Source organism: Pogoniulus pusillus, chromosome 10 (genome assembly GCF_015220805.1).
Source record: "Pogoniulus pusillus isolate bPogPus1 chromosome 10, bPogPus1.pri, whole genome shotgun sequence".
In the NCBI taxonomy this organism is placed as follows: domain Eukaryota; kingdom Metazoa; phylum Chordata; class Aves; order Piciformes; family Lybiidae; genus Pogoniulus; species Pogoniulus pusillus.
The window spans coordinates 7680631-7708468 of NC_087273.1; the positions used below are offsets into that span (position 1 = coordinate 7680631).

General features: G+C 45.5%; 2 protein-coding genes across 4 annotated transcripts in view; one reads left to right on the plus strand and one right to left on the minus strand.

Moving 5' to 3' along the window:
* Positions 1-1179: 1179 nt before the first annotated feature.
* Positions 1180-27652, minus strand: CCDC158 (coiled-coil domain containing 158). The gene is made up of 17 exons (XM_064149735.1): positions 27482-27652; positions 26457-26686; positions 26001-26110; positions 25032-25311; positions 24334-24410; positions 22791-22905; positions 16246-16728; positions 15108-15297; positions 13430-13582; positions 12532-12644; positions 11627-11785; positions 10281-10373; positions 9270-9395; positions 5682-5839; positions 3894-3961; positions 2194-2415; positions 1180-1563 (listed from the first exon to the last, which is right to left on the minus strand). Exons 1-17 carry the CDS (start codon positions 27516-27518, stop codon positions 1424-1426), a joined length of 2754 nt encoding a protein of 917 aa, XP_064005805.1. The 5' UTR covers positions 27519-27652; the 3' UTR covers positions 1180-1423.
* Positions 27238-27838, plus strand: part of LOC135178665 (protein Shroom3-like) — a 66462-nt gene continuing 65861 nt past the window's right edge. For all 3 annotated transcript variants that reach the window (XM_064149733.1, XM_064149732.1, XM_064149734.1), the window contains exon 1: positions 27238-27501. In XM_064149733.1, coding sequence (XP_064005803.1) covers positions 27381-27501 — 121 coding nt within the window. In that variant the 5' untranslated portion in view covers positions 27238-27380. The remainder of the gene's footprint in view (positions 27502-27838) is intronic.

The following is a 27838-nucleotide window of genomic DNA, read 5'->3' on the forward strand; positions in this document are numbered from 1 at the left end:
GGCAGCTTCATTTTGACTGCTTCTTCTCCTTTCCCTCTGATTTATCTGTCTTCATTTCCTGAGTTCTGATCATTGCTGATGTGGCTGAAAATAGCAGCAAGAAGGGATGAGGTGAACACCACCTTATGTGAAGTTGACTGAGGCTTCAGTTGTAGACACCTGAAGCTCTGTGTCCTCCTGCACATTACACTGCACTTATTGAGCCCTTCTCAGTGCAACTTTAGCTTGCAATTCTTTATGTGTAGGGTCTTAACAGAAAGGATAAAGCTAGTTAGGAGCAGGCACCACCACATCTGCCTCTACTGAGTTCAGAATCTCTCTTTTGGCACTGTTTGAAATTAATGCCTTTGGTCCAAAGGAAACAAGTTAGGTCTGCACATGAAAGGCTTCAGAGGAAATAAATTCCATCTCACCCTGCCATCACATGAACATTCCAGCAGTGACTTCAAAGGGAGCAAGAGGAGAACCTGAACCTCCATGGTCACTGTGGTCATCTCAGATTTAAAAAGAAATCATAGAATCATAGAATCAAGCAGGTTGGAAGAGACCTCCAAGCTCATCCAGCCCAACCCAGCACCCACCCAGTTATCTAGACCATGAAGCTGTCAGGAAACTGACAGTAGGTGCTGAACAAAATCAGAACTTACTAAGCCAATCCAAGACCTTATTAAGATGATCTTTGATGTGGAAAGCATAAAGAAAGCAATGGTGGAATTTGAGGTGACTGCACACACTCATGTTTCTCACTTCCAATCCTCCATCCAATACCTGAAGGGGCCTACAAGAAAGCTGGGAAGGGACTTTTGACAAGGGCTTGTAGTGACAGGATGAGGGGCAATGGCTTTGAGCTGGAAGAGGAAGATTGAGGCTGGAGATAAGGGAGAAATTCCTGACAGTGAGGGTGGGGAGATGCTGGAACAGGCCTCCCAGGACCTCATCTTGGAGACATTCAAGGCCAGGCTGGATGAGGCTTTGAGCAACTAGAGCTAGTGGGTTTGCTGCCCGTGGCAGGGGCTTGGAACTGAATGATCTTTGAGGTCCCTTCCAACACAAACCATTCTATGACAGGATATGCTTCTGAGGCCAGTGCTGGGAAACTCTGGTTTTGGAGTCTACTGCTGTCAGAGTATTTTTCAGTTTCCATCCAAGAGCCATCAGCTTGTTAAAAAAGTCATTTAATTGGACATGACAACACACAAGGGCACCCCTGACCTGCTGCCATCTTTGAAATGTTAAAGATCTTGAATCTCATTAGAGTTAAAAGGCTGAGCAACAGTGCACTGTGAAGTTAATCCAAGGATTAGGATCCTAGGAGCAGGATAATGCAGCAGTGGGTACTGCTAGTAAAGCAAGTACACCTACAATGACCTCATGCAAACACAGAGGGAGGTAACAGGAGCTGATTCTGAGCAGCTTGGGCACTTTAAATAAACCAGGAATAGTTTTGGTAAAATCTGGCACCTGTTTTTTTCATCTGTGATGATCCCAGCAGGTCCTGCAGGCTTTCTGTCTTGTTCTGTAGCCTCCTGGCTGTCTGCTCTCTAGTTTTCATGGACTGAGAAGCTAAAAGAAAAGAAACAAAAGAAAGAAAAAGTCATTATAAAGCACTTAAACATTCCATCTAAAGTAAAGTTCTTAGAAAATAAAATTGGAAACAAGAAAACTCATAGCAGCAAAGAAAATCAGTAAGAAGAGGAGGTTATTAACTGGAATTTGTTCTTTCTGGTATGGCTCTTTAAGTGAATTTCTGTCTCAGTGAAAATACATTCACATTACTATTTTGCCTGTGAGTGTCTCTATTTAGGGAATGGAGAAGTGCTTTGTTTTACTAAAGTAGTGTTTGAAACCATGACTTTCCAAGCCCAGTCAAGCTGCAAGGTAGTCCAAAGGAAAGCAGTAGTGTCAGTTGTGTTTTGCAGATGGAAAACTTAAGGTACAGAAAGATGTGACTTATCAAAGGCAGGAATAAAACCAGGAAGGCCAAGCCTTTGAAGCAATGCAGAACTCACCAGGCACTGTGCTGCTGAACATAAATACCCACAGACAATAGAAAAAGCAGTGCCACTGCTCTGAGAGTGACTGGCAACTGGGTGAAGGTGACAGTTGTGATCTGCTAAATCTCTTGCTAGATCACTCTTCACTGAACTGACTGGGAAGGAGCCCAGCCAAGCTCTTTGCATCAGTAAATAGGACTAGACTTACCTATCTGGAAGACTGTCGGTGCAGCCTCTGGAGAGCCAACTTTGTTTGTGGACAGCCTGTGCTCTGGAGAAGTGCTGGGGCCAGCTGCAAGGACATTGGGTGGAGAAGTTAATAGCATGTGTACTGGAGACTTTGCTCTGTACCTCTGCTCCTGAGGGGCCTTCTTGGGGAAGGATGTATAACAAGGAGCTCCTGAGAAGATGGAAGCATCTCCTAGAAGATAGCCAAGGAAAGAACAGTGAGCACACATAGGACGAGCAACCTCCAAAGCAGCTTTGACCTGTAGCAGTCACAACGTTGGGTTCCCCTTTAATTGTGCTCCTTTCCTTATTAGTAGCCAAAGTAGCAGGAGACTACTACAGAGTAGCAGAAAGCAAGTCCTGCTTTTTCCTGCTGGCTATTCCATCTTTTAGTCTGCTTCCTTACTCCTAACACCCCTTCTGGGACATCTTGTAAGTAATTCAGGGGAGTTCTTACAAACTGTCCTTTTTCAACTACTTCTTGAGTCTTCCATGAAAAAAAAAGTTCTTCTTGCAGATATTTTGGAAGCTAGGAAAAATGCCTGCAGCACTTTTCCTGGAAGGCTGACAGTAACTACCCAGATGATTTAAAGACTCAGATACTGGGGACAGAGTGGCTGAGAGCAGCCAGAAAGAAAAGGACCTAGGGGTCCTGGTAGATAGTAGCTGAACATGAGCCAGTAGTGTGCTCAGGTGGCCAGCAGAGCCAAGGGCATCCTGGGCTGGCTCAGGAGCAGCGTGGCCAGCAGGACAAGGGAGGTTATTCTGCTCCTGTGCTCAGCACTGCTCAGGCCACGCCTTGAGTGCTGTGTCCAGTTCTGGGCTCCTCAATTCAAGAGAGATGTTGCAGTACTGGAAGGTGTCCACAGGAGGGCGCCAAAGCTGGAGAGGGGCCTGGAGCACAGCCCTGTGAGGAGAGGCTGAGGGAGCTGGGGGTGTGCAGCCTGCAGCAGAGGAGGCTCAGGGCAGAGCTCATTGATGTCTACAACTCCCTGAAGGGAGGCTGTAGCCAGGTGGGGTTGGGCTCTTCTGCCAGGCAAGCAGCAATAGAAGAAGGGGACACAGTCTCAAGTTGTGCCAGGGGAGATCTAGGCTGGATGTTAGGAGGAAGTTGTTGGCAGAGAGAGTGATTGGCATTGGAATGGGCTGCCCAGGGAGGTGGTGGAGTCACCATGCCTGGGGGTGTTGAAGCCAAGCCTGGCTGAGGCACTTAGTGCCATGGTCTGGTTGATTGGATAGGGCTGGGTGCTAGGTTGGACTGGATGATCTTGGAGGTCTCTTCCAACCTGGTTGATTCTATGCTTCTGTGATAAAAGAGAACCCATAGCAGTTACTCCTGAGGACAAGCAGGAGGTGTAGCCTACCTCTTTAGGCACAGCAAGTCTCAGAGTCCTGCAGAAGACTACCTCTATTCATGAATAACTACCATGGAATACAGTAATTTTTGGTGTGCTGATATCAGCCTTCACAGAGCTGGTTTGCAACAAGATACAGATTTTACAGTAGGTGCCATGAAGGTTTGCAACAGCACCTGCCAAGAGGTACTGGAGTAAATGACTTAAGAGAATATAATGTATTTGGACTATATTTTTGGTAATATTCTGTAATGGTCCAGTTTTGACCTTGATATGAGACACTCACCCTCAAGCATAGCCTCAAGTGAAAACTTACCACAAGATGTGAAGAACAGAGTAATGTCTTGGGACTGAGGATCTGCAGTATTCAAGCATGAAGGATTCCTGCAACAAAATGATGGCAGAGCTTGCATTCCAGAAGCCTTATGCTAAATTTTAGTGATGCTAGTTAGGCTCCACAGTCAGAATGTGAGCCTCTCATGTGTGATCTCCACATCTCATACATGTAAATGAAATGCAAACAAGGTAAGTAAGTTCCAGAGCCCTTGCTTTAAAAAGAAGGATGAAAGCAGCATCACAACTTTGTTTTGTAGCTCTCAGGAAGCTTTTAGCATTATGAATAAAACACAAAGTAGCTCAGGACTGATGCTGTATTGCAATAAGCTTAGAAAGTGAATCTCAAATGAGTACTTTGTGAAGCAGGTTCCTCAGCTAAGCACAGGCTCTTCTTACTATCCCAGAGTCTCCAGCTGCAGACTCCCTGCATGGAGAAACAGACTGATGGCAGAATCACTCAAAACCAAAGCTGTGCTAGGAGGATTGCTGCATTTCACACTTTCAGGAGACCAGCTTGTTTCAAAGCTGAGCAATGATGGCAGCCACGTTCTATGGCAGCCACATTCTATGGCAGCCACATTCTATGAGTGAAGAAGCAGCAGCATAAAACTGTTCTTTCAGCTCGCTCAAAAAAGTCTGTTAGAGCTGGTGTGGCCAGCAGGACAAGGGAGGTTATTCTGCCCCTGTACTCAGCACTGCTCAGGCCACACCTTGAGTGCTGTGTCCAGTTCTGGGCTCCTCAATTCAAGAGAGATGTTGAGGTGCTGGAAGGTGTCCAGAGAAGGGTGATGAAACCTGAAACACAGCCCTGTGAGGAGAGGCTGAGGGAGCTGGGGGTGTGCAGCCTACAGAAGAGGAAGCTCAGGTCAGGGCAGACCTCATTGCTGTCTACAACTACCTGAAGGGAGGCTGTAGCCAGGTGGGGTTGGGCTCTGCTGCCAGGCAAGCAGCAACAGAACACGGGGACACAGTGTGAAGTTGTGGCAGGGGAGGTCTAGGCTGGATGTTAGGAGTAAGTTGTTGTCAGAGAGAGTGATTGGCATTGGAATGGGCTGCCCAGGGAGGTGGTGGAGTTGCTGTCCCTGGAGGTGTTAAAGAAAAGCCTGGCTGAGGCACTTAGTGCCATGGTCTGGTTGATTGGCTAGGGCTGGGTGCTAGGTTGGACTGGATAAGCTTGGAGGTCTCTTCCAACCTGGTTGATTCTATGATTCTATGAATGTCCTTTTCAGCTTTCTGCCTGCCTGGGTGAATGCATAATAGAGAAATTGTCAAGCAACTGCCACAAAAACTTCTATGGCAGCAGAGTCTTCAATTTTCGGTTTTAACCTGGCTTCTAGGGAAGGATACTTTAGGCTGAGCTTTGTGAACTATGGTCGAGGTATCTATGGGATGATGTTGTCTCTTAGTGCCATGGTCTGGTTGACTGGACAGAGATGGGTGCTAGGTTGGCCTGGATGAGCTTTGAGGTTCTCTTCCAACCTGCTTGATTCTATGATTCACTGTAGTAATGGATACCTTTGGGAAATAAAGGAGTGTATATATTATGGATTCTGGGTAGTCATAAAGATGGAAGAAAGACAAGAAACTTATGTTTTAGAGAAGTCTGCAATCTTCCTTCTGGTTAGTCACACCACACTGCTTCTATTTAACTTCTTCAGACTCAGTGTGCTTGCACAAATGCATCCAATACTGCTCCTGAAGCAGCAGGTCCTAAATGAACAAGGCAAGTGCACAGCACACAACAAAAGTAACAGCATTTTACTCTTACACTGCATTCCTCGGGGTTGCTAAAGATGGCTTTTCCCCACCGTTGTGGTCACCCTGGCCAAGATCCACAGTGCCACTGCCTGAGCATGTTGGCTCTTGAAGAACCTTCTTTAGGTCCTGCAATGGTTCTTCCTTCAAAATGTGTGGTTTGGAAGGCATCTGAAATAAAATCAGCCAGTACAAAGTATTTATAAAGGCATTTTCTTCCTCATTTCTAACCTACACTCAAAGCCACACACTTTCCCCTCTCTACTCTTGTCTTTGCAGTTAGAAACAGGGTGGTAGTTTTGGCCATTTTAGTGTTGGAGGCTAGATCATGGTAATTTGAAGACAGTCAAAATACTGCTCTCTGATCTGGAAAGCTCCATGAATGAAATGTGTAAAGCAACTGATTATGACTGAGGGACAACACAGCCAACATCTATATTCAGACTAGATGTTGTGAAACAGTTCCAACTACTGTTTCAAGGTTAAAATCATGAAATAAGCCTTTAATCATGAAAGATTGCTCCCTACCTAGCACAACTATCAGCTTTTTCAGTACTCAGAACCACTAATCTTTGCTTACATGACAGCTCTACTTTCTCCTTTTCAAGCTGTGATCCCAGGTATTAGTGCAGAGCACACAAAGAGCTCTGAAGACAGGAGGGATGATTTGCCAGGCTGTTCTCTAGGCACTCCTTTCTAGCACAGATGAGCTGTCTGCAGTAGAAACCACATCACTGGCACAACCATGCTCTGAGATGGAGAGCAATTTACTGATCAGGACTGGAGGCAAAGGCCTGGTTCAAAGAAGAACTGGATTTTTCACTGCTCAGCATGTTTCACATTCAAAGCACTGCTTCTGCTGTCTTACACATGGGGATGGAACTGGCAAGAACTTGCTAACATATTGTCACTGAAAACAAAGTTATTTTCCAATGGCAACACACTGGTTTCAGCAGAGCTTGTATGGAGAACAGATTCTCAGCTTCAGTGAGTCCCAATGAGCACACATTAATTTCAGAGGAGTTTTTATGAAGAACAAATCCACAGCTTCATCATGGCCTAATGTGACACTGAGACTGATCAGACCCTTCTCATCTACATCCTGGCTAAGAAACCAGGCTATTGACCAGATAGGGGCTCTCTCAGTTCTTGGAGCTGCATCATTTTGTTCAATAACTGCAACATCTGGAACAATTTTCTTCCTGCAGGAAGCAAGAAGATTCAAGTAGATCCTACATCAAATTCTTCTACAACCTGTGATGTCCTCTCCTTGGTACTACCTTAAAAATCAGTCCTTTATCATTCTTGATCCTCAGAAGTATAAATTGATGAACTCATAGAATCAGTTAGGGTTGGAAGGGACCACAAGGATCATCTAGTTCCAACCACCCTGCCAAGAGCAGGCTGCACACAGCCTCAGCCAGCCTGGCCTTAAACATCTCCAGCCATGGGGCCTCAACCACCTCCCTGGGCAACCCATTCCAGCCTCTCACCACTCTCATGCTCAACAACTTCCTCCTCACATCCAGCTCAACAACTTCCTCCTCACATCCAGCCTGAATCTCCCCACCTCCAGCTTTGCTCCATTCCCCCTAGTCCTGGCACTCTCTGACAGCCTAAAAAGTCCCTCCCCAGCTTTTTTGTAGCCCTCTTCAGATCCTGGGAGTGCACAATAAGGTCACCTGGGAGCCTCCTCTTCACTAGACTGAACAGCCCCAACTCTTCAGTCTGTTCTCATAGCAGAGCTGCTGCAGCCCTCTGAGCATCCTCACGGCCCTTGCTCTGGACACACTCCAGCATCTCCACATCTCTCTTGTAATGGGTGCTCCAGACCTGGATGCAGTACTCCAGGTGGGGTCTCAACAGAGCTGAGTAGAGGGGAAGAATCACCTCCCTCAACCTTCTGGCCACACTGACACATTTCACCATCTGATTGACCTGTAATAACTTTTAACCACCAAAATCTTTCTCCAAGCTTCAGGGGTGACCTCATTGCTGTCTACGACTACCTGAAGGGAGGCTGCAGCCAGGTGGGGTTGGTCTCTTCTGCCAGGCAAGCAGCAACAGAACAAGGGGACACAGTCTCAAGTTGTGGCAGAGGAGATCTAGGCTGGATGTTAGGAGGAAGTTGTTGGCAGAGAGAGTGATTGGCATTGGAATGGGCTGCCCAGGGAGGTGGTGGAGTCGCCGTGCCTGGAGGTGTTGAAGCCAAGCCTGGCTGAGGCACTTAGTGCCATGGTCTGGTTGACTGGATAGGGCTGGGTGCTAGGTTGGACTGGATGATCTTGGAGGTCTCTTCCAACCTGGTTGATTCTGGCAGGGACACCTTCCACGAGACCAGGTTGCTCCTTCCACTAGACCAGGTTGCTCAAGGCCTCATCCAATCTTTGTTTCAGAGAACAACACAAATCTCTCATGAAAAAGGAAAAAAAACAACCTGTATTTTCTATGTAGATTTGACATCTACACAGAAATAAATCTGTGTATAGTTTATATTTACAGATAAATATATCTGTCTATAGTTTAAATCTACATCAGGCTCCAAAAGGGGTCTGCTGTATCTCCCACAGGAAGGAGTAGAGTTTTTCTCATTAGTCTTTGCCTCCACAGACTTCAAGTTAGTGTAGATATATTTCAGTAGTATTTTCTGGTTTAATTCCTGCTGTGGTGACAGATGTTATTCAAGGAAAATTTACAGTCATAACAATCACACCTCAAAGAACAACTGACAGTGTGAAATTCCTGCAGCACCAGGCACTCTCATTTTCATTTCATTGAGTTTAAGGCCAGGCTGGATGAGGCTGTTGCCAGCCTGATCTAGGGTAGGGTGTCCCTGCCCATGGCAGGGGGGTTGGAACTAAATCATAGAATCATAGAATCATAGAATCAACCAGGTTGGAAGAGACCTCCAAGATCATCCAGTCCAACCTATCACCCAGCCCTATCCAGTCAACCAGACCATGGCACTAAGTGCCTCATCCAGTCTTTTCTTGAAGACCCCCAGGGACGGTGCCTCCACCACCTCCCTGGGCAGCCCATTCCAATGGGCTTGTGGTCCCTTCTAGCCCTGACTGATTCTGTGAATTCATCAATTTATACTTCTGAGGATCAAGAGGGATAAAGAACTGATTTTTAATGTAGTACTAAGGAGAGGACATCACAGGTTGTAGAAGAATTTGATTTAAAGTCTACTTGAATCACTGCCAAATGTGTCAGGACCTAGGCACTAGTCTATTTTTTTCTGCCAAATGTAAATGATTTACAGCAAGAAAAGTATTAGGAATAAACAATAAAGGGAAAACCAAACAGCTTACAGATGAGTAGCTTCAGTTTTAATAGTTTATGAAAGCTATTGGTGAGAGAAGTATGATAAACTGCATTACAATCCATAGATTTTTTTGCTGTCACGTGGATTTCACAAGTGGAAACCAAGAAAATCTGCAAGGTCAAAATGTCTGAGAAACTACAGAAAATTATTTCATCCTCAGAGTTAAGAATTCACTCTTGGACACACCTACCAGATACTCTCCCTTCTTAAACATTCTATGTTATTTTTGCCCTTTGGAACATCCTCATTTCCCATCTTGAGACAGGTACTCACGTGAAGGGCACAGCTGGCCAAGCTCAAGGAAGGTGGCAGGAGAGCAGAGTGCAGGTGGGAAAGGAGCACTGTGTGCCTCAGCTTGCCTGAAGCAGAAGCTGATGAGTAGCCTGGGCCCTGCAGCTCCTGCAGAAAAACATTAGCCAAGTGGAACAAACATGTACAGCTAAGCAGAACAAATGGCTGCAGACACCATGCCCTCAGCAACAGGCCATCTTTTAGTCAGATCACTCAAGGCTTGATATTGTTTGGTTTGTTGGGTGGTTTTTTTTTGTGCTGCCTAACTAATTAGCACAATGAAATTAAATTCAGAGCCTTTGGTAACAGCTTTAAGGTTGCTGGGACAATGGTTTGAAGCTGGAGCAGGAGAGATTTAATTTGGACATCAGGAGAACGGGGAAACGCTGGAACAAATTGCCCAGGGATGTGGTTGATGTCCTGTCCCCATAGACATTCAAGATCAAACCTGATGTGACCCTGGGCAGCCTGATCTAGTTGGAGATGTTCTTGCTGACTGCCTGGGGGTTGGACAAGATAACCTTTGAGGGTTTCTTTCAACCCAATGCAACTTGTGAATCTGTGGCTTTGTTTCAGGCCTGAAGAAGGATGTGGGTGTCCAAAAGCATGTTAGTGTTTTCTGTCTCTGACAGTTGCACTAACACAAGGCATTTCTACAGATCTTAGCTCTAATTCATTTTTCAGCCTAATGCCATGAACTTTTATTTGTCCAAGGCTGCAAGAAAATGCTGAAGTGTCACTGAAAGCAAATTTTAGCAGCTGAAGCATGTGGTCCTGTAGCTCTTTGCCTTTTTTTGTTGTTGTCCTTACTGTAAACAGCCCTTCAGAGGAGCTGGAATTATGGCAATGACCTGTGCAGTAATGAGTTATTCCACATAAAATAAGGTGGCACAGTTTTTAGAGTACTTTGCAATAAAGAAGGTTAAACCTCAAGTCAGAAAACCAAGTAAATGCATCTAACTTAAATCCCCTCCTTCTCAGGAGCAGCCTCACCTTGACATCCAACGTGTGCTGCAGCCTGAAGCGCATAGCTTCCTGTTCCTGGCACTGGATTATGCACTGGTACTCTGCAAACTGCTTGGATGCCTGCATGAGAGGAGAGAAGAGGCATCAATTCATTTTCGTATACCCACAGACTTGTTTTGTCCAAGCACTACTGGAATTATTGGAATATTTGAACTAATAGAGTTATTGGAATATTGTGTCCAGTTCTGGGTGCCTCAGTTCGAGAAGGACCTCAGAGGACTGCTTGAAAGAGTCCAGTGCAGAGGCACAAAGCTGCTGCAGGCAGTGGAACTGCAGTCCTCTGTAAGGACAGGCTGAGGGAGCTGGGACTTGGAGCAGAGGAGACTGAGGGTGACCTCATTCATGCTGATAAAGATGTGCAGGGCAGTGTCAGGAGGACAGAGCCAGGCTCTGCTCTGGGATGCCCAGTGACAGGATAAGGGGCAGTGAGGGCAAGCTGGAGCAGAGGAGGTGCCACAGGAACAGAAGGGAGAATTTTTTCACTGTGAGGGTGCTGGAGCCCTGGAGCAGGCTGCCCAGAGAGGTTGTGGAGTCTCTTTCTCTGGAGGCATTCCAAACCTGTCTGGATGTGTTCCTGTGTGACCTGCCCTGCATGACCCTGCTCTGGCAGGAGGATTTGGACTGGATGATCTTTTGAGGACCCTTTCAAATCCTACCATTCTGTGCTTCTATGATTATCTGACTCCATCAAGTCCAGTGCTAAAGTATTCTGTGGATTACACCTTTCTGTCTTTCTGACAAACAAGTCACAGATAGAGATGCTGTGTTCGTTACAGAAACACTGCACTATCACCAGATGCCTTTCTTAAATGGATTACAAAAGCATCTGAGCAGTTGTTATGTGAGCTCAGTAGCCATAATGTAGACATCATAGTATCACAGAAGGGAGCTAATCCTGTCAGGGACAGTCCCCTGGGACTGAAAAATTCCACTAAACTATGCAAAAACTGTACTCTGTGTCTTTGTTGTTGTATGCTTTTTCTTCTTCAATGAGTAAAGAAGATCCAATCATGAAGCTATTTTTCATTAAGTGCTTATCAGGATAACAAGAAGAAGAGAGGAAGTTCTAGACCAAAGCACAGAAAGAGAGAGACATCTTTATGAACCAGATTCCAGCAGAGTTCTCTCCTTGGTTTTAAAACAAAACCTGCTTCCCTTTCTGTGCTGCTTTGTGACTGCTGCTGAGGCTTGGCCAGGCTCCCTCAGGCACTGTGGATGCATCACTTTCCCCTTCCCAAGTGACTGTCGAGGAAAGCACTCAGAAGTCTGACTGAAATGGAATGACTTTATCAAGGTAAATGACCTTAAATTACCTTATCAAGAGCTGTCTGCAGCGTAGATATTTTTTCTTTCAGACATTTGTCTTGTGCTTTTAGGATCTCCAGTTCCCCAGACAGCCTGGTATTTTCTGCTCTAATACAGCTCAACTCCTGATTTAGCTTATTGTTTTCTTCTCTGAGGTTATGCTTCTCCTGGATTTAAGATGAGAACAACAAAGTATGGGTAAAGAAAAATGAAATCTATCTACATGATGCATATTTGTTTGCTGCACATTTTTTTCTTTGCCTCTTTCAAAGATCTGAATGAACCTTTTCAGAAGTTTAACTGTTGCATCTTGCAGAAAGATGAGGTTTTGCAACAAGAAGCTGGGTCTCCTAAGTCAAGGTACAAACAGCTCAAGCTTTAGAACCATTCTGAAAGTGGAACTTTAAACTTGAGGAGCTGTGGGATCTAAAGGCAGTAAAGAAAGAGGACAGGTTACAGTGAAGAGATATGAAAGGTCATTCAGCAGACTCCAGCTATTGGTAATTAATGATTTCTTTGTCACAGAAAATGCAGGGAAAACCTCCCTATGCCACATAGACCCTGACAGACTGAGTTTACAACCAGGACTGCAAAGAGCCACCTCAGAAAACAAACAGGGGCCACATTCAGGATACTGAAAGCATCAGTTGATGGTTTAAAAAAGAACTGATGTATAAGAGCCTGGTTCTCATTGAAACCAGAACTGTCCTTTCACAGAGGGTAAGTAGAAATCAAACCCAGTCTTTATGCAGAAGGCTGATTTATGTGGTGGTGTTCCTGGATACACACTGGCAGGAGGACAGGGCAAGTGCCCATTCAGTTTGGTCCCTTTTGGGTCTAGCTGTGCTTTTGGCCCCTTATTTCTCTAAAGAAAAGCTCCTCTAACTGTATAAAAGTGTAGAGCTCTCATGACCTTAGCTGCATTTGTCATTGCCTCTTCCAGGAATTTAATCTGGCTCCATAGTGCATCTATCTGTTCTCTCTTGGCTGTGATCTTCTTCTGCATGCCCACTGCAACTTTCATAGCTGTAGGAGACAGAGTTAATGCTCAATGAGTGCCATGGATTATGCATCCTGAGTTCTGACAAAAGCATCTGGAGGTCAGTTACCAGCATTATGTTACAATAAACAGCTTGAACCAGGATCCCATAGTCACTTATGTGTGCAAACCACCCACCAGAATTAGAATCATAGAATCAGCCAGGTTGGAGGAGACCTCCAAGATCATCCAGGCCAAACTAGCACCCAGCCCTGGCCAGTCAACCAGACCATGGCACTAAATGCCTCAGCCAGGCTTGGCTTCAACACCTCCAGGGACAGCAATTCCACCACCTCCCTGGGCAGCCCATTCCAATGCCAATCACTCTCTCTGCCAACAACTTCCTCCTAACATCCAGCCTAGACCTCCCCTGCCACAACTTCACACTGTGTCCCCTTGTTCTGTTGCTGCTTGCCTGGCAGAAGAGACCAATCCCACTTGGCTACAGGTTCCCTTCAGGTAGTTGAAGACAGCAATGAGGGCATTCCTGAGTCTGGAGCTTTGTTCAAGATAGAGGCTCCAGAGCCATCACACCCAAGACAAGAAGATGGCATTCTCTGGACATATGCATGAAGATCCCTTGAGGATACTTAACTCATGCTTTTTAAGTAAATGGTGAAATAAAAAGAGGTTGTCATCTGCAGTGGTGTTCATTTATGTCACAAAACAGCTGGCACATCATTAAAGCATTTATTGAGGCATCCACACTTAGAGAAATCCTCTTGTTCAAAAGACAAACAGGTGATTTTGGGGCAGTTCAAGCCATAATTACCATTGCCATCAGATCCCTCCATAGTCTTTAGAGCAGTTCTGGTCTGTTCCAGTTCAGCTTGGGCAGATTTCAACTGCATTTTCAGTCTGCTTGCAGTGTTTTCCATCTCCTTGATTTTATCCCAGTAATTCCTCTTCAAATCTTCAAATCCCTCTGGGGAGAGCAAGCAAAGATTGTAATTATAGTAACAAGACTAGAAGTGGATAGATTCAGATTGGGTGTTAGGGAGAAGTTCTTCACCATGAGGGTGGTGAGACACTGAAACAGGTTGCCCAGGGAGGTGGTAGAAGTCCCATCCCTGGAAGTTTTTAAGGCCAGGCTGGATGTGGCTCTGGGCAACCTGATCTAGTGTGAGGTGTCCTTGCTCATGGCAGGGGGGTTGGAACTGGATGATCCTTGAAGTTGCTTCCAGCCCTGACAATTTTATGATTCTATAACTCTAAAATACTATCATTCTTCTAGACTAAGATTACTGCTCTGCCACCTACTCTCTTTAAAGGGGTATTAGATATGCAGGTTGCTAAGGTGTAAAGCAAGTAACACCCACTGGTGACAAACACATAACAAGTTTGCTGCCCTCCATGGCAGCAAAAGCTTCTCTTTCACCACAGAGTGTTCTATGGGTGCTTGCCAAAGCAACACATCAAGAAAGTGATGCAAATCCACATTTCTGAGTTCCTGCAGCTAGACCCAACTGCATTTGATGACAGTGAAGGGAATGAGGGAGAGGCAGCATTTTGCCCTGATCATTCTTCTCTCCAGCAACACTTAATCATCAGAGCTAGGTCTGAACTGCTCTAACCTGTCAGGCATCCTCCTTCAACACCACTTCTCAGCTCTGTTTATTTTATCTCTCTTCAACTCCTCAGATGTCTGCATACCTTTACAAGCCAGACAGTTTGTAAGTGCTCAGACTCTACTTAGCCCTAATTCCTCTGTGGTCATCCCCTGCAATAAACCCTTCCTAATGCTCTTTCACCTCAACAGTCCCATATAAATCTTCCACGAAAACTCATGGTTCACTCTTACAAAACTTGATGAGTTTAGAAGTATAACTGAGCTGTGAAGAAATTAATGTTACCAGGAGGTGTTTTATTAGAGTCCAGGGGTGAGGAGAGAGCAAAGAGTGCAAACAGCAGCATCTGTCTGGCTGCAGTGTGGATTGAACAGAAGAGTTCCCTGAATTTTGGTGGTTGCCTTGGGTCCAGCCCCTAATTCTTCAGCTTTTCTAGAATATTGTTGTGATTATTTTCCTCACACATTTGTTGTGGAAGCAGTGGAGTTAGAATGTGAACTTCATAAAACACTGGGGCAAAATAACAACAAAGCAGAAACAAAAACCTCCTGACCACAGATGGTTAATGGGATCCACTAGAGCTTTTAAATGACACTCAGGGAAAACTGGTCAGGTTTCTATCTTCTTCAGTCTCCAGAGGCAGGTAGTTAAAATATTTTGTGCTGAGGGCAGGAAGATTGCCACAGAGAGCATATTCATATCACCCTGTGCCAGAATCAAACCATGACATAGCTTCCTGAAGCAATCCAACCATCCCATGCTGGCAGGGAACCCTCTGCCCTACCAGCAGCTGCCCTATTTGGATTCAGCAAGCAAGCTGCCCTTTTATTTTTAACCTCAGCCCAATTTAGCAGCATTCAGAGCTAAGTTGAAGCTCCCTACCTGCAAGGCCAGCTAGCTCACTCTGGCTGACCTGGAGTTCATTCAGTAGCTGGTCTTTTTCCAGTTTCATATCATCAAGTGCATGGAGCCTCTCAGTGCATGTGTTAACCAGTTTAACCGTTTCCAGTTCCAGCTCACTCAGTCTGGCCTCCATTTCATGTATCCTGGCTTCTTTCTCATCCTTTGCAATCTGCTTGCACAAAAAAACCCAGATTGGTAGCTATGTGTAAGATACAGAATTACAGCAAATAATCACAGGGATGTGCAGGCATCATCTGGACTTTAAATCTTAGTAGACAGAGAACAGTTTGGGGCAAGAAGGCAAAAAAACAGTGAACCAGACAAATTACTTTTGTGGCCATTGCTAATACAGGCCAAAAGGATGCAAGAGAATTTGCTCTGATGGTTTTACAGCACATTTAACTTTACCAGGTATGGGCCACAAAGGTGATCCAAGGGTTATGAGGACAGACTGAGGAGCCTGGGGATGTTCAGCCTGGAGACAGCTGCCTTCCAGTACCTGAACCGATCCTACAGGAAGGCTGCAGAGGGACTTTTCATGAGGGTGTCCAGAAACAGGACAAGAAGAAGTAGTTTGAGGCTGAGGAAGAGCAGGGTTAAACCCAAACTGAGGAAGAAATTCTTCAGGAGGAGGGTGGTGAGACTCTGGAATAGGCTTCTTCAGGCCACTGTTTCACAGGTTGCACTGGGTTGGAAAGGACCCTCAAAGGTCATCTTGTCCAAGCCCCCTGAAGCCAACAGGGATATCTCCAACTACAGCAGGCTACCCAGGGCCACATCGAGTCTGATCTTGAATGTCCCCAGGGTTCTGGAGCCTCAACCACATCTCTAGGCAGCCTGTTCCAGTATTTCCCCATCCTCATTGTGCAGAATGTCCAACCTAAATCTCCTCTGTTCCTGTTTCAAACCATTGGCCCTCACCCTATCCCCACAGGCCTTTCTAAGAAGCCATTCCCCAGCCTTCCTGTAGGTCCCTTTCAGATATTGAAATGCAGCTCTGAGGTTTCCCTGGAGCCTTGTCTGGCCTGCTTTAACACCCAGGATTAGCACATTAAGATACATATTTGAAAGGAGTAATCATTTTACTGTCTTACAGCCATGAACATCATCTGCACACCTTAATTTCTTCTGCTTTGACTTTCCAGACATTTATTTCTTTTATAAGCTGAGCTTTCTCAATCTCTGTTGCTCCAGCAGCTCGACTGTGCTGGCTCACAACCTGGGTCATGCTATCAATTTGCTTTTGGAAGATCTGAGCAATCCTCTCCTTTTCCAGCACCTGCAGTTTCAGTGTTTCACATTCCAGCTGCACTCTGTGTAAATGGTCCTCTTCACTCTTTAGATGCTGGAGCTCCTGCAGCCTTCTGTCAAGCTGTGAACGTAGCTCCTTGATTTCCTCACGGCTAGCCTCAAGGGCTCTCTCTTTCTCCTGCACACAGGCTGTCAGATCTGACACTCTTCTCTCAGCAGCCTCCAAACCAAGCTGTTTAGATGCAAGATCTTCTTTAACTTTATGGAGTGTTTCCTTGGTTGACTCCAGCTGGACACTCAAAGAGGAAATTCTTCCAATGCTTTCATTTTTTCCCTTCACTGCAGCCACCTGAATAACAGCAAGACAAGAATCAAGCTGCTCTTGTTAAACACCCTCCCTTTAATAAGAGCTGTTCGTGACTTCTTTGGTGGCATGCAGTGATTTGTGCCATGCTCTTTATCTTTCCCACCTCAGGTCCCACCAGTACATAATTGAATTTGTAAATGATCATTAAAAATGTAAATGCCAAAAATGCTGACACAGCCCCTTCAGAGCTACTTGTTTAAAAGCCACACATTTCAAGTGTGCCCAAGCTGAATTACCAGTAGGCATTTCTGCCCAGCAGTTGTAACTGTCTGCATAAGAAGGAGGATACAAGGTTGCTGAAGAAGGACTTTTTACAAAGGCCTGGAGTGACAGGACAAAGGGTAATGGGTTCAGACTGAAAGAAGTTGGATTTAGAGGAGACATTAGGAAGAAATTCTTCCTTATGAGGGTGGTGAGACACTGGAACAGGTTGCCCAGAGAAGCTGTGGAGGCTCCAAGCCTGGAAATGTTTGAGGTCAGGTTAGATGAGGCCATGACCTTCCTGGCCCAGTGGGAGGTATCCCTGCCCATGGCAGGCAGTTGGAACTGGATGCTCTTTAAAGTCCATTCCCACCCAAACCACTTTATGATCAAAGCTGAAATAGAAAACTATGTGGGAGGCTCAGAGAATGGTAGGATGAATGAGGTGAAGACACAGCAACAAAAGAAATCCTCCATTAGATTCCTAATCCTCAATTATGCAGTGATTATTCTGACTCCAGCCTTCTCTAGAGCTATGTACAATCAGTGGGAAAGGATTTACACTAACATAGTCTTGAATAAGAGGACACCATATGGAATAAAGTCATTTCAACACCTCCTTCAGAAGCACTGTGACAGTAATTAGGCAAATAAGCCTAATAGAAACACATGAACATCACTAATGAAACCTCACAAACAAAACTAATGAAGCCTCACAGCCCCAGACTCAGCCATTAAGGAATACATAAAGGCATAACTAAGATAATCTTGATTCTGGACATCCTGCATTGCTTGGGCCTTTGGGAAACTTCTTTCACAGCCAATTCAAGTTTCTAGTGAAAAATAACCCTCAAACCTAATCAGAAGAGGACTGCTGCACTTTGGGAACAAGCAATGTGCAAATCAACACCAGCAGCAAGGAAGGACTTTTAGAAAGCAAGATTTTGTTTCAATCCTCTCACTTGGTTTTACCAGCACTTGATGAATCTGTTTATTCAGATTGCCAGGTTGCTTATCCTGTTCTGCCTGAGCTGTGAGCTCAGAATGAGCTAGGTGCAACTGCTTCTCAAGATCTTTGACCTGAAACAAAGATGAGTATTCATTAAGGATTATCTTAGTGCATTCTATTTTAAACAGCACATTAGATTTCTTCTAGGTTCTACTTGCAAGAGGTCAAATGTCATCTCCTGGCTCAGCAGAGCTGTTCTCTAGGTGCACTCAGAGTTGTGCTGCCTTCTTTTAACCAGAGATCCATTTCACTGCAGTTAACTGAGTTTCCTCAGAAGGAATTGGCTTCCACTCTGACTCACAGCTCTTCAAGGAATTCCTTACCTACCCCATAAAGATTTAATGAAATGGGAAAAGAATCACTTTAGAGAAGAAGTTCAAGCTTCTTGCTTGATTTGCTAGTTAGAAAAGCCAATATAGTGCAAGTTAAAAGCAATACAGATGAAACCATTCAATCAGAAAACATACAACATCTCTACTCCTGTCACATTTTAGTTGCTAAGGTGTTTTCCTGCCAAAGAAGCTCTGGACAAATGCTTATTGTAGAAGAAGGACTTACAGTTATAAAAACTTTATTTAGATTCTCTCTCACACCTCCCCCAGGATGCCTCCAAATAACAGCCTGAGATCAAATCACCTCCAGCTATCAACTTGCCTCTCACTCAAGTGAGCAGTTCAGCACAGTACCTACTCAAAAGCAGTTTTCACTGGGGCAAGAAGTATTTTTCTTTCATAGATACACAAACCAAACATTTCTTTTTCTGAAGTGGGCAGACTGAAAACCAGCCTGAAATTGATTCCCAGTTTCCAATTCTCCATCTGAAAGGGAATGTGCCTAAGGAATGTACACTACAGTTAGAGCTATATCTGTGATATGACCTTATGCTTTGCCCTGCACGATTTCAATCAATCAGGTAACTAGATCTAACATGAAAAGCATGCTGAATATCCTACTCTTCACTGAGGGTGAAGCAGAGCAATGGAGATTGCTTTACAAATTCTCCACAGTTCAGTTAAGCTGCCATGAAAGGTCCCTTTGGGACTGGGTAATGTGACTTTTGGTAGATGTGAAGCAATTGAACTGAGGAAAGTGGAAGCCTACAGCAGCGATCAAAGGTAATGTTTTGCTCTGCTTACAGTGCACTCACATGCACACCTCAGCTCCACAGGCTCAACCTGCACATCTCTGCCATTCCATTCTCAGAATTTTTTGGATCAGAGACTATCAGCTCTGCCAAACTTCATGGCAACCCTCTGACCTGAACTTTCCCTTTCCAGCAGTCCTCCTGACTTGTAATCCAAGATGCATTTGGATCCAGCAAGCACTTCTGCAGGGTTCAGCTCCACTAATCTTTAAAGGGAATGGAGAGCAACTCTTTTCAGGTCACTTTCTAAGGAAAACAAACAAAAAAATCCCACCCAAACACAACCCCCCCGAATTCTGTTTCACCAAATAAAAGAAAGAAATTAAAGGCACTCAAATTATTTCTAAAACTGGACTCCCAAGTAGTGAAATAAGCCTAAGACACAGCAGAAATGGGATAGATGACAGAGCTTCTGTGGTGGGGATGAAGGTAAAGCTCTCTCCATTTGTCTGCAGTAATTCCCTGCTGCCCAACCTAGGGAAAAAAATTGGTCTTTGAGGAGAAACATGGTGAAAAAGAGTTTGTCAGAGGTAATGGGATTAAGAAATGGTTTGGCTACAGAGGTGCTAGCCTGCCTCTCACCTTTTTTTTTTTGGCCTCTGTTATTTTGTACTGATAAGAAACTTGGATTTCAGTAAGCACTAAAGATTCTTAATTCACTTTCTGGACACCTGTCTGCTTATTAATCACTGCTCTGTTCTCTCATATCTGAATTTAGCAAGACAACCAAAGGATTCATCTGAGAAATGCAACTTAAAGCAGAAGCCTTTTTTTCTCTTTTGCTGGTATATTCTCCAGTGGTATAATAGGACAATGCCCACCTGTTTGTAGCCCAGGATAATGAATCTACTTTCAGAATGCATCACTGATGCTGCATTCTCAATATATCTGGCCAAACTTGTTTTCTGTTCAGTAAATTTTGCAAAGCTGTTTTTGTATTACAGAAAGATAACTGGTTCTAAACAACAGCAGGAACAAAACAGAGCTAAAAAATGATGCCATTTATCTTACTGTCTGCACAGCTTTCCTGAAACAATCCCTTTTCAAAAGGATTCTCTCATGCAGCCAGAACATTTCAGTCATCCAGATATCCAGTGTCACTGGCACTGAGGCTAACACACAAATCCCTACATACCTTGTCTTCATAGATCCCCCTTGCACTGCAAATCCCTACATACCTTGTCTTCATAGATCCCCCTTGCACTGCAAATCCCTACATACCTTGTCTCCATAGAGCCTCCTAGCTCCTTGCACAGCAAATCCCTACATACCTTGTCTTCATAGATCCCCCTTGCACTGCAAATCCCTACATACCTTGTCTTCATAGATCCCCCTTGCACTGCAAATCCCTACATACCTTGTCTTCATAGATCCCCCTTGCACTGCAAATCCCTACATACCTTGTCTTCATAGATCCCCCTTGCACAGCAAATCTCTGCATACCTTGTCTTCATAGATCCCCCTTGCACTGCAAATCCCTACATACCTTGTCTTCATAGATCCCCCTTGCACTGCAAATCCCTACATACCTTGTCTTCATAGATCCCCCTTGCACAGCAAATCCCTACATACCTTGTCTTCATAGATCCCCCTTGCACAGCAAATCTCTGCATACCTTGTCTTCATAGATCCCCCTTGCACTGCAAATCCCTACATACCTTGTCTTCATAGAGCCTCCTAACTCCTTGCACTGCAAATCCCTACATACCTTGTCTTCATAGATCCCCCTTGCACTGCAAATCCCTACATACCTTGTCTCCATAGAGCCTCCTAGCTCCTTGCACAGCAAATCCCTGCATACCTTGTCTTCATAGATCCCCCTTGCACTGCAAATCCCTACATACCTTGTCTTCATAGATCCCCCTTGCACTGCAAATCCCTACATACCTTGTCTTCATAGATCCCCCTTGCACTGCAAATCCCTACATACCTTGTCTTCATAGATCCCCCTTGCACAGCAAATCTCTGCATACCTTGTCTTCATAGATCCCCCTTGCACTGCAAATCCCTACATATCTTGTCTTCATAGATCCCCCTTGCACTGCAAATCCCTACATACCTTGTCTTCATAGAGCCTCCTAGCTCCTTGCACAGCAAATCCCTGCATACCTTGTCTTCATAGATCCCCCTTGCACAGCAAATCCCTACATACCTTGTCTTCATAGATCTCCCTTGCACAGCAAATCTCTGCATACCTTGTCTTCATAGATCCCCCTTGCACTGCAAATCCCTACATACCTTGTCTTCATAGAGCCTCCTAACTCCTTGCACTGCAAATCCCTACATACCTTGTCTTCATAGATCCCCCTTGCACTGCAAATCCCTACATACCTTGTCTCCATAGAGCCTCCTAGCTCCTTGCACAGCAAATCCCTGCATACCTTGTCTTCATAGATCCCCCTTGCACAGCAAATCCCTACATACCTTGTCTTCATAGATCCCCCTTGCACTGCAAATCCCTGCATACCTTGTCTTCATAGATCCCCCTTGCACAGCAAATCCCTACATACCTTGTCTTCATAGAGCCTCCTAGCTCCCTGCACTGCAAATCCCTACATACCTTGTCTTCATAGAGCCTCCTAGCTCCCTGCACTGCAAATCCCTGCATACCTTGTCTTCATAGATCCCCCTTGCACAGCAAATCCCTACATACCTTGTCTTCATAGAGCCTCCTAGCTCCCTGCACTGCAAATCCCTACATACCTTGTCTTCATAGAGCCTCCTAGCTCCCTGCACAGCAAATCCCTACATACCTTGTCTTCATAGAGCCTCCTAGCTCCCTGCACAGCAAATCCCTACATACCTTGTCTTCATAGAGCCTCCTAGCTCCCTGCACTGCAAATCCCTACATACCTTGTCTTCATAGAGCCGCCTAGCTCCCTGCACAGCAAATCCCTACATACCTTGTCTTCATAGAGCCTCCTAGCTCCCTGCACTGCAAATCCCTACATACCTTGTCTTCATAGAGCCTCCTAGCTCCCTGCACAGCAAATCCCTACATACCTTGTCTTCATAGAGCCTCCTAGCTCCCTGCACAGCAAATCCCTACATACCTTGTCTTCACAGAGCCTCCTAGCTCCTTGCACAGCAAATCCCTACATACCTTGTCTTCACAGAGCCTCCTAGCTCCTTGCACAGCAAATCCCTGCATACCTTGTCTTCATAGATCCCCCTTGCACTGCAAATCCCTACATACCTTGTCTTCATAGATCCCCCTTGCACTGCAAATCCCTGCATACCTTGTCTTCATAGATCCCCCTTGCACTGCAAATCCCTACATACCTTGTCTTCATAGAGCCTCCTAGCTCCCTGCACTGCAAATCCCTGCATACCTTGTCTTCATAGATCCCCCTTGCACTGCAAATCCCTACATACCTTGTCTTCATAGATCCCCCTTGCACTGCAAATCCCTACATACCTTGTCTTCATAGAGCCTCCTAGCTCCCTGCACTGCAAATCCCTGCATACCTTGTCTTTATAGATCCCCCTTGCACAGCAAATCCCTACATACCTTGTCTTCATAGATCCCCCTTGCACTGCAAATCCCTACATACCTTGTCTTCATAGAGCCTCCTAGCTCCCTGCACTGCAAATCCCTGCATACCTTGTCTTTATAGATCCCCCTTGCACAGCAAATCCCTGCATACCTTGTCTTTATAGATCCCCCTTGCACAGCAAATCCCTACATACCTTGTCTTCATAGATCCTCCTAGCTCCTCGCAATTCACAACGCAGCTGGGAAGTGCTAGAGTCCAGGTGACCAATTTGACGTCCACCTGCTGAATTTTGGGTTCCTGTTTGCTCTCTAAGAAAAAAATTTAGGTGGAGAAGTTAGAAACTGTGAGAATTATGAAAGCTGGTGAATGGTCTAGAGCACAAATCATATAAGGAGCAGCTGAGGGAACTGGGATTGTTTAGGCTGGAGAAGAGGAGGCTGGGGGGAGACCTCATTGCTTTCTACAGCTCCCTGACAGGAGGTTTCAGTGAGATGGGGTTGGGTTCTAGTCGCTAGTATCAGGTGACAGAAAAAGAGGAAATGGTCTGAAATTGTGCCAGGGGAGGGTTAGGTTGGAGATGAGGAAAAATTTCTTTGCTGCAAGCGTGGCCAGGGATTGGAAGAGGCTGCCTAGGGAGGTGGTGGAGTCCCCATACCTGGAAGTGTTCAAGAAACCTGTGGCCGTGGCACTTGGGGACATTCTACGATTTAAAAAAAACCCATCCTGAATAATCTGGCTCTGGAGAGCATTTACACAGCTGTGAGCACCCTCAGTTTAGCAGTGCTGCCACCTGCTGCCCCTACTCAACCCTGCTCCCAGAAGAAAACCCTGTTGACCATCTTAGTCTTGCCAAAGAGTGGCTGATCACAGAATGGTTTGGGTTTGAAGGGACCTACAAAGGTCATCCAGTCCAACTCCCCCTGCAGTCAGCAGGGACATCTTCCACTCAGGTTGCTCAGAGCCTTCTCGAGCCTGACCTTGAGTATCCACAGGGATGGGGCCTCAACTACCTATGTGGGCAACCTGTTGCAGTGTTCCAGCATCCTCATGGTGCAGAACTTGTTACTAACATCCAGTCTAAATCTGCTCTTCTCTCACTTGAAACCACTGCCCCAAGGCCTATCACTAGAGGCCTTCACTGAAGAGGCAATGCTATTTTACAGCAGTCAGAAATCTAATAGTTAAGATTTTGGAGGTCTCTTCCAACCTGGTTGATTCTATGATTTTATTGTGGAGTGAATCCTCTGTACTGAATTAATGACCCTTTTACTTTGAACTGGTTACTGTGGAACTCAAGAAACGTGGACATTTTAAACAAGGAAAGATAAAGCTACTGAAATTAGTAAGAAAAGGCTGGTTTAGTGATCAAAAAGATTACACTGAATCTTTTAACAATGGAATTAGTCTCCTACCATCCAACACTTAAACACTTCTACAAGTTCTTCCAAAATACTGTTTTTTAAGTCAGTTGATAAAACAGGAAATTGTCTAGATAGAAGGGAACAGCATCAGAAAGAGCAAATAAATATCTGGAATGGAACAATTATGAAGCCCTCAAAACCACCACTTGACACTTCTCCCACCTAGCATCACAGAATCACAGAAACATTCAGATGAAAAAGACCCTCATGATCACAAAGCCCAACCAATCATCATGATCAGGAAAGAATTCTGTGTGGGACATGTGAAAAAAAGTCAGTTTGTGCTTTATGAGTAAATGAATGGAGAACAGGTACCTTTTGTGATGCTGCTGAAGCAGAGGTTGGTTTGGGGCTTGTGAATCTTTTTTCAGTGACTCAAGTTCTTCTGCCACCTGTTGGGAACAGATGACAGTGCTGAAGCAAAGATGGTCTAAATAGTAGTGTTCAAAGTGGAATTGCTTTTCTTTTGCTCCCACTTTGAAAATGTGCACGATACAGCTTGAATACCAACACCAGCTTCAACTCTACAACTACCTGAAGGGAGGCTGTAGCCAGGTGGGGTTGGGCTCTGCTGCCAGGCAAGCAGCAACAGAACAAGGGGATGCAGTGTGAAGTTGTGGCAGGGGAGGTCTAGGCTGGATGTTAGGAGGAAGTTGTTGGCAGAGAGAGTGATTGGCATTGGAATGGGCTGCCCAGGGAGGTGGTGGAGTCCCTGTCCCTGGAGGTGTTGAAGCAAAGTCTGGATGAGGCACTTAGTGCCAATGGTCTGGTTGACTGGCCAGGGCTGGGTGCTAGTTTGACCCGGATGATCTTGGAGGTCTCTTCCAACCTGGTAAATCCTATGTTAACAAAGCCAAGTCTCAGGTTGGGGATATACCAACACCTCCTATCTTAACAGCAAAGCAGCACATGGACCTCTCCATGCCATAACCATTTCCACCTAAACCGGCCTAAGGAACTTGTAATATGATATCTAAACAACACAACAGAAAGGCAACACTTGCTTCACATACCAAGACAAGCTTTCCTCTGAGGTATGACACCTCTGAGTCTAAACCTCTCAGGACATCAGCTGTGCTCAGGTTGTGGATGTGGAAGCTAGTCATGGTCCCACACTCCCAGAGTTTCTCTCCTGGTCTGTCTTCATAGCCCATTGGAATGCCACACAGTTCCAGAGGCACTTGCTCATGGCTCTTCAGCAACTCCTCCTGCAGCTGATTGGCAGCTTCCAGCTCTTGGGCAGTGTTTTGCAGCTGTGTTTTCACATTGTCTTGGCTCTGAGATTCCTTTTGTCTGAATTTGGAAACCAAAGATTTAACATAGTGGAGAAGAATTATAGAACAACTTTTTAAGCATCAAATCCTAGAATCCTGCAATCCTCGAATGGTTTGGGTTGGAAAGGACCATCAAATGTCATCTAGTCTGACCCCCCTGCAGTCAGCAGGGACATTCTCCACTAGAGCAGGTCTCCCAGAACCCTGCTGAGCCTCACTTTGAATATCTCCAAGGATGGGGCCTCAAATGCCTCCCTGAGCAAGCTGTTGCAGTATTCCACCATCCTCATGGTGTGGACCTCGTTCCTACCATCCAATCTAAATCTGTTCTCATTTCAAGCCATTGCCCTCATCCTGTCCCTGCAGGCCTTTGCAAACAGTCCCTCTGCAGCCTTCTTTTACCCCACTTCAGGTTCTGCAAGGCCTCTTCTCCAGGCTGAAAAACCCCAGTTTCCTCAGTGTGTCTTCATAGCAGAGGTGCTCCAGCCCCCTGATCATTTTTGTAGCCCTCCCCTGGACCTGCTCTATGTCCTTTATTCTAACAGGTCTAATATTTATGTTGAATAACTGCTGGTTTTCACAATGACCCAGTCAGCCATTTTCTAAACCAAGGTGCCACAGTCTCTTTGTCTGAGGGCAAGTTTCTCACTGTGTCTCTCAAAGTCCACAGACATACCTTCCATACCACATCTGCTTTGGCCTTCCTACCTGGTGTCCTGAAGTGCATCTATTTCCAGCTGCACTTCCATCAGTTTGGTCTGCAAATCAGCAATGATCAGTCTTAAACTGATTTTCTGTTGCTCATGTAGCAACGTGGTCTAAAGGAGAAAAAAACAACTAAATCAAACAAAATGCTGAGTACAGAGCCCCCCAAAAGAAGTGAGCCTAGATCAGCATGGGTATGGGTGTTAGGAAATACTACCCATTGCCTATTTCTGGCTGCCAAATGGCATGTGGGAATCATGACTGTGGAATCATGGAATCATTGTAGTTGAAAAAAAACCCTTTAGGATCACAAATTCCAATCATAGATAATGGCCAAGTACAATTTTCAGCAGCCAAGAGGCTCCTCAAAAACAGCACTGGAGAAACTGTCCAAAGACACAGCACTGACAAAAAACAGCTCATCAAGACTGAAGAAGCTGCCCCAAATTTGCAACTCACTTCCTTCAGCTTCTTCTGCACATCCCTACCCTCCTGTGGGTATTCTTCCAGAATGCTTTCCATGCATCCTTTGTTTTTTGCCCCAGACTCAGTATGTTTTTCACAGATGGAACAGAAGGCACTGCTGGGTGAACCACTACCAGTACTAGAAGAGGCCAAGTTTTCCATCGCTGTGCTGAGAATGGGAGAAGCTAAAACATTCTGGTTGCTGAGAAATGGCTTAGCAGCACCTGAAAGATGGAGAGATGTTAAGTGTTAACCAGGAGCTGTTACACAGAATAAAGGATCATCTGCTCAAGGCGGGTGTGAGTGCTTCTCAGTCTTCATTAAACCTAGCAATTATGTTTCCCACAGACAACAAACCCAGCCAATTCTAGGGGTGCACACTGTGTGGGAAATGCCACAGTGCTCAGAGGAGAACACTCCCAAAGTGCTCTGTCTTTCCCTTGAGCTTGTGTCAATAAGAGTTGCTCAAATAACCTGAAAAAAAAAAAAGGTAGGTTTGGTTTTTTTTCTCCTGGTCAAAAGAGAAAGCAATCGACTGTGCCTGCTGGAGTTGCGTCCCTCAACTATTTCATCTTCTTGTTTCCTCTTAATTGTCTTCCATTTACAGCTACTCTTTTTTTCCTTACCTCTAAGCTGAAGGAAAAGAAACAAAACTTGAGGAAGAAGAATCTGAAAGTAAGGAAAAACCTTTTAAGAGGCAAGTCTACAGGGGAGGGGGGAATATGAGAGCAGCTGCCTGTCATTTGGCATCAGCAGCGCTGGGTGCACACAGCCGGCAGGGCTGTGACACGCACAGTGACCTGGTTACGACACGCGTGGTCGAGTTCTGTCCACCCAGCGCTTGGTTTGTCTTGCCCCTGGCACAATGCAAGGAGTCCTCGTTCCGCTGCCTCTCTGCATCTCCAGCAGCGCATCCTGATGAAGCAGGATTTTCCTTCTGGTACAATCCGTAACAGCAACCAAGAAAGGTTAGAGGAAAGAAGGAGCGAAAAGTCGCCCTGGAGGCAGCCCGCACCTACCTCGGACAGACACGGGCGAGGTTTGTTTCTCCTGCATTTTGGATGCTTTGGCTTCGTGCTGTGGGGCTGGGAAAGGACAGGGTGAAACTGGCTCGTCTCGGATTCCCTCCTGCTTTTGTCGTGCTGGGGCCTCCCAAGCCAGCTCCCAAACCCCTCCTGAGGAGCCGGAGCGGTTGGGAGCCACCTGCCCCTTCCCCCAGCCCCTTTCACCCACTCCGTATCCTTGGGAACAAACTCCTCCTCTGGAGCCGGTGCTGTGTGTGCGAGGGGGAGCCAATAACTGCCGAAGAGTGCCGGATTTCTTCACAAAGTGTCGTTCAAAATCTGTCTTCAGCGGGAAACTTGATCGCTTTTCTC

What these genes read in the sequence shown, in the direction of transcription:
- CCDC158 (XM_064149735.1), bottom strand. Translation starts at nt 27,518, where the DNA reads ATGCAGGAGAAACAAACCTCGCCCGTGTCTGTCCGAG. An exon ending in GGAGGGATCTGATGGCAATG is followed by an intron (nt 12,645 to 13,429) that starts GTAATTATGGCT and finishes TGTCTCCTACAG; the next exon opens with CTATGAAAGTTGCAGTGGGC. An exon ending in CAATGACAAATGCAGCTAAG is followed by an intron (nt 11,786 to 12,531) that starts GTCATGAGAGCT and finishes TCTTAAATCCAG; the next exon opens with GAGAAGCATAACCTCAGAGA.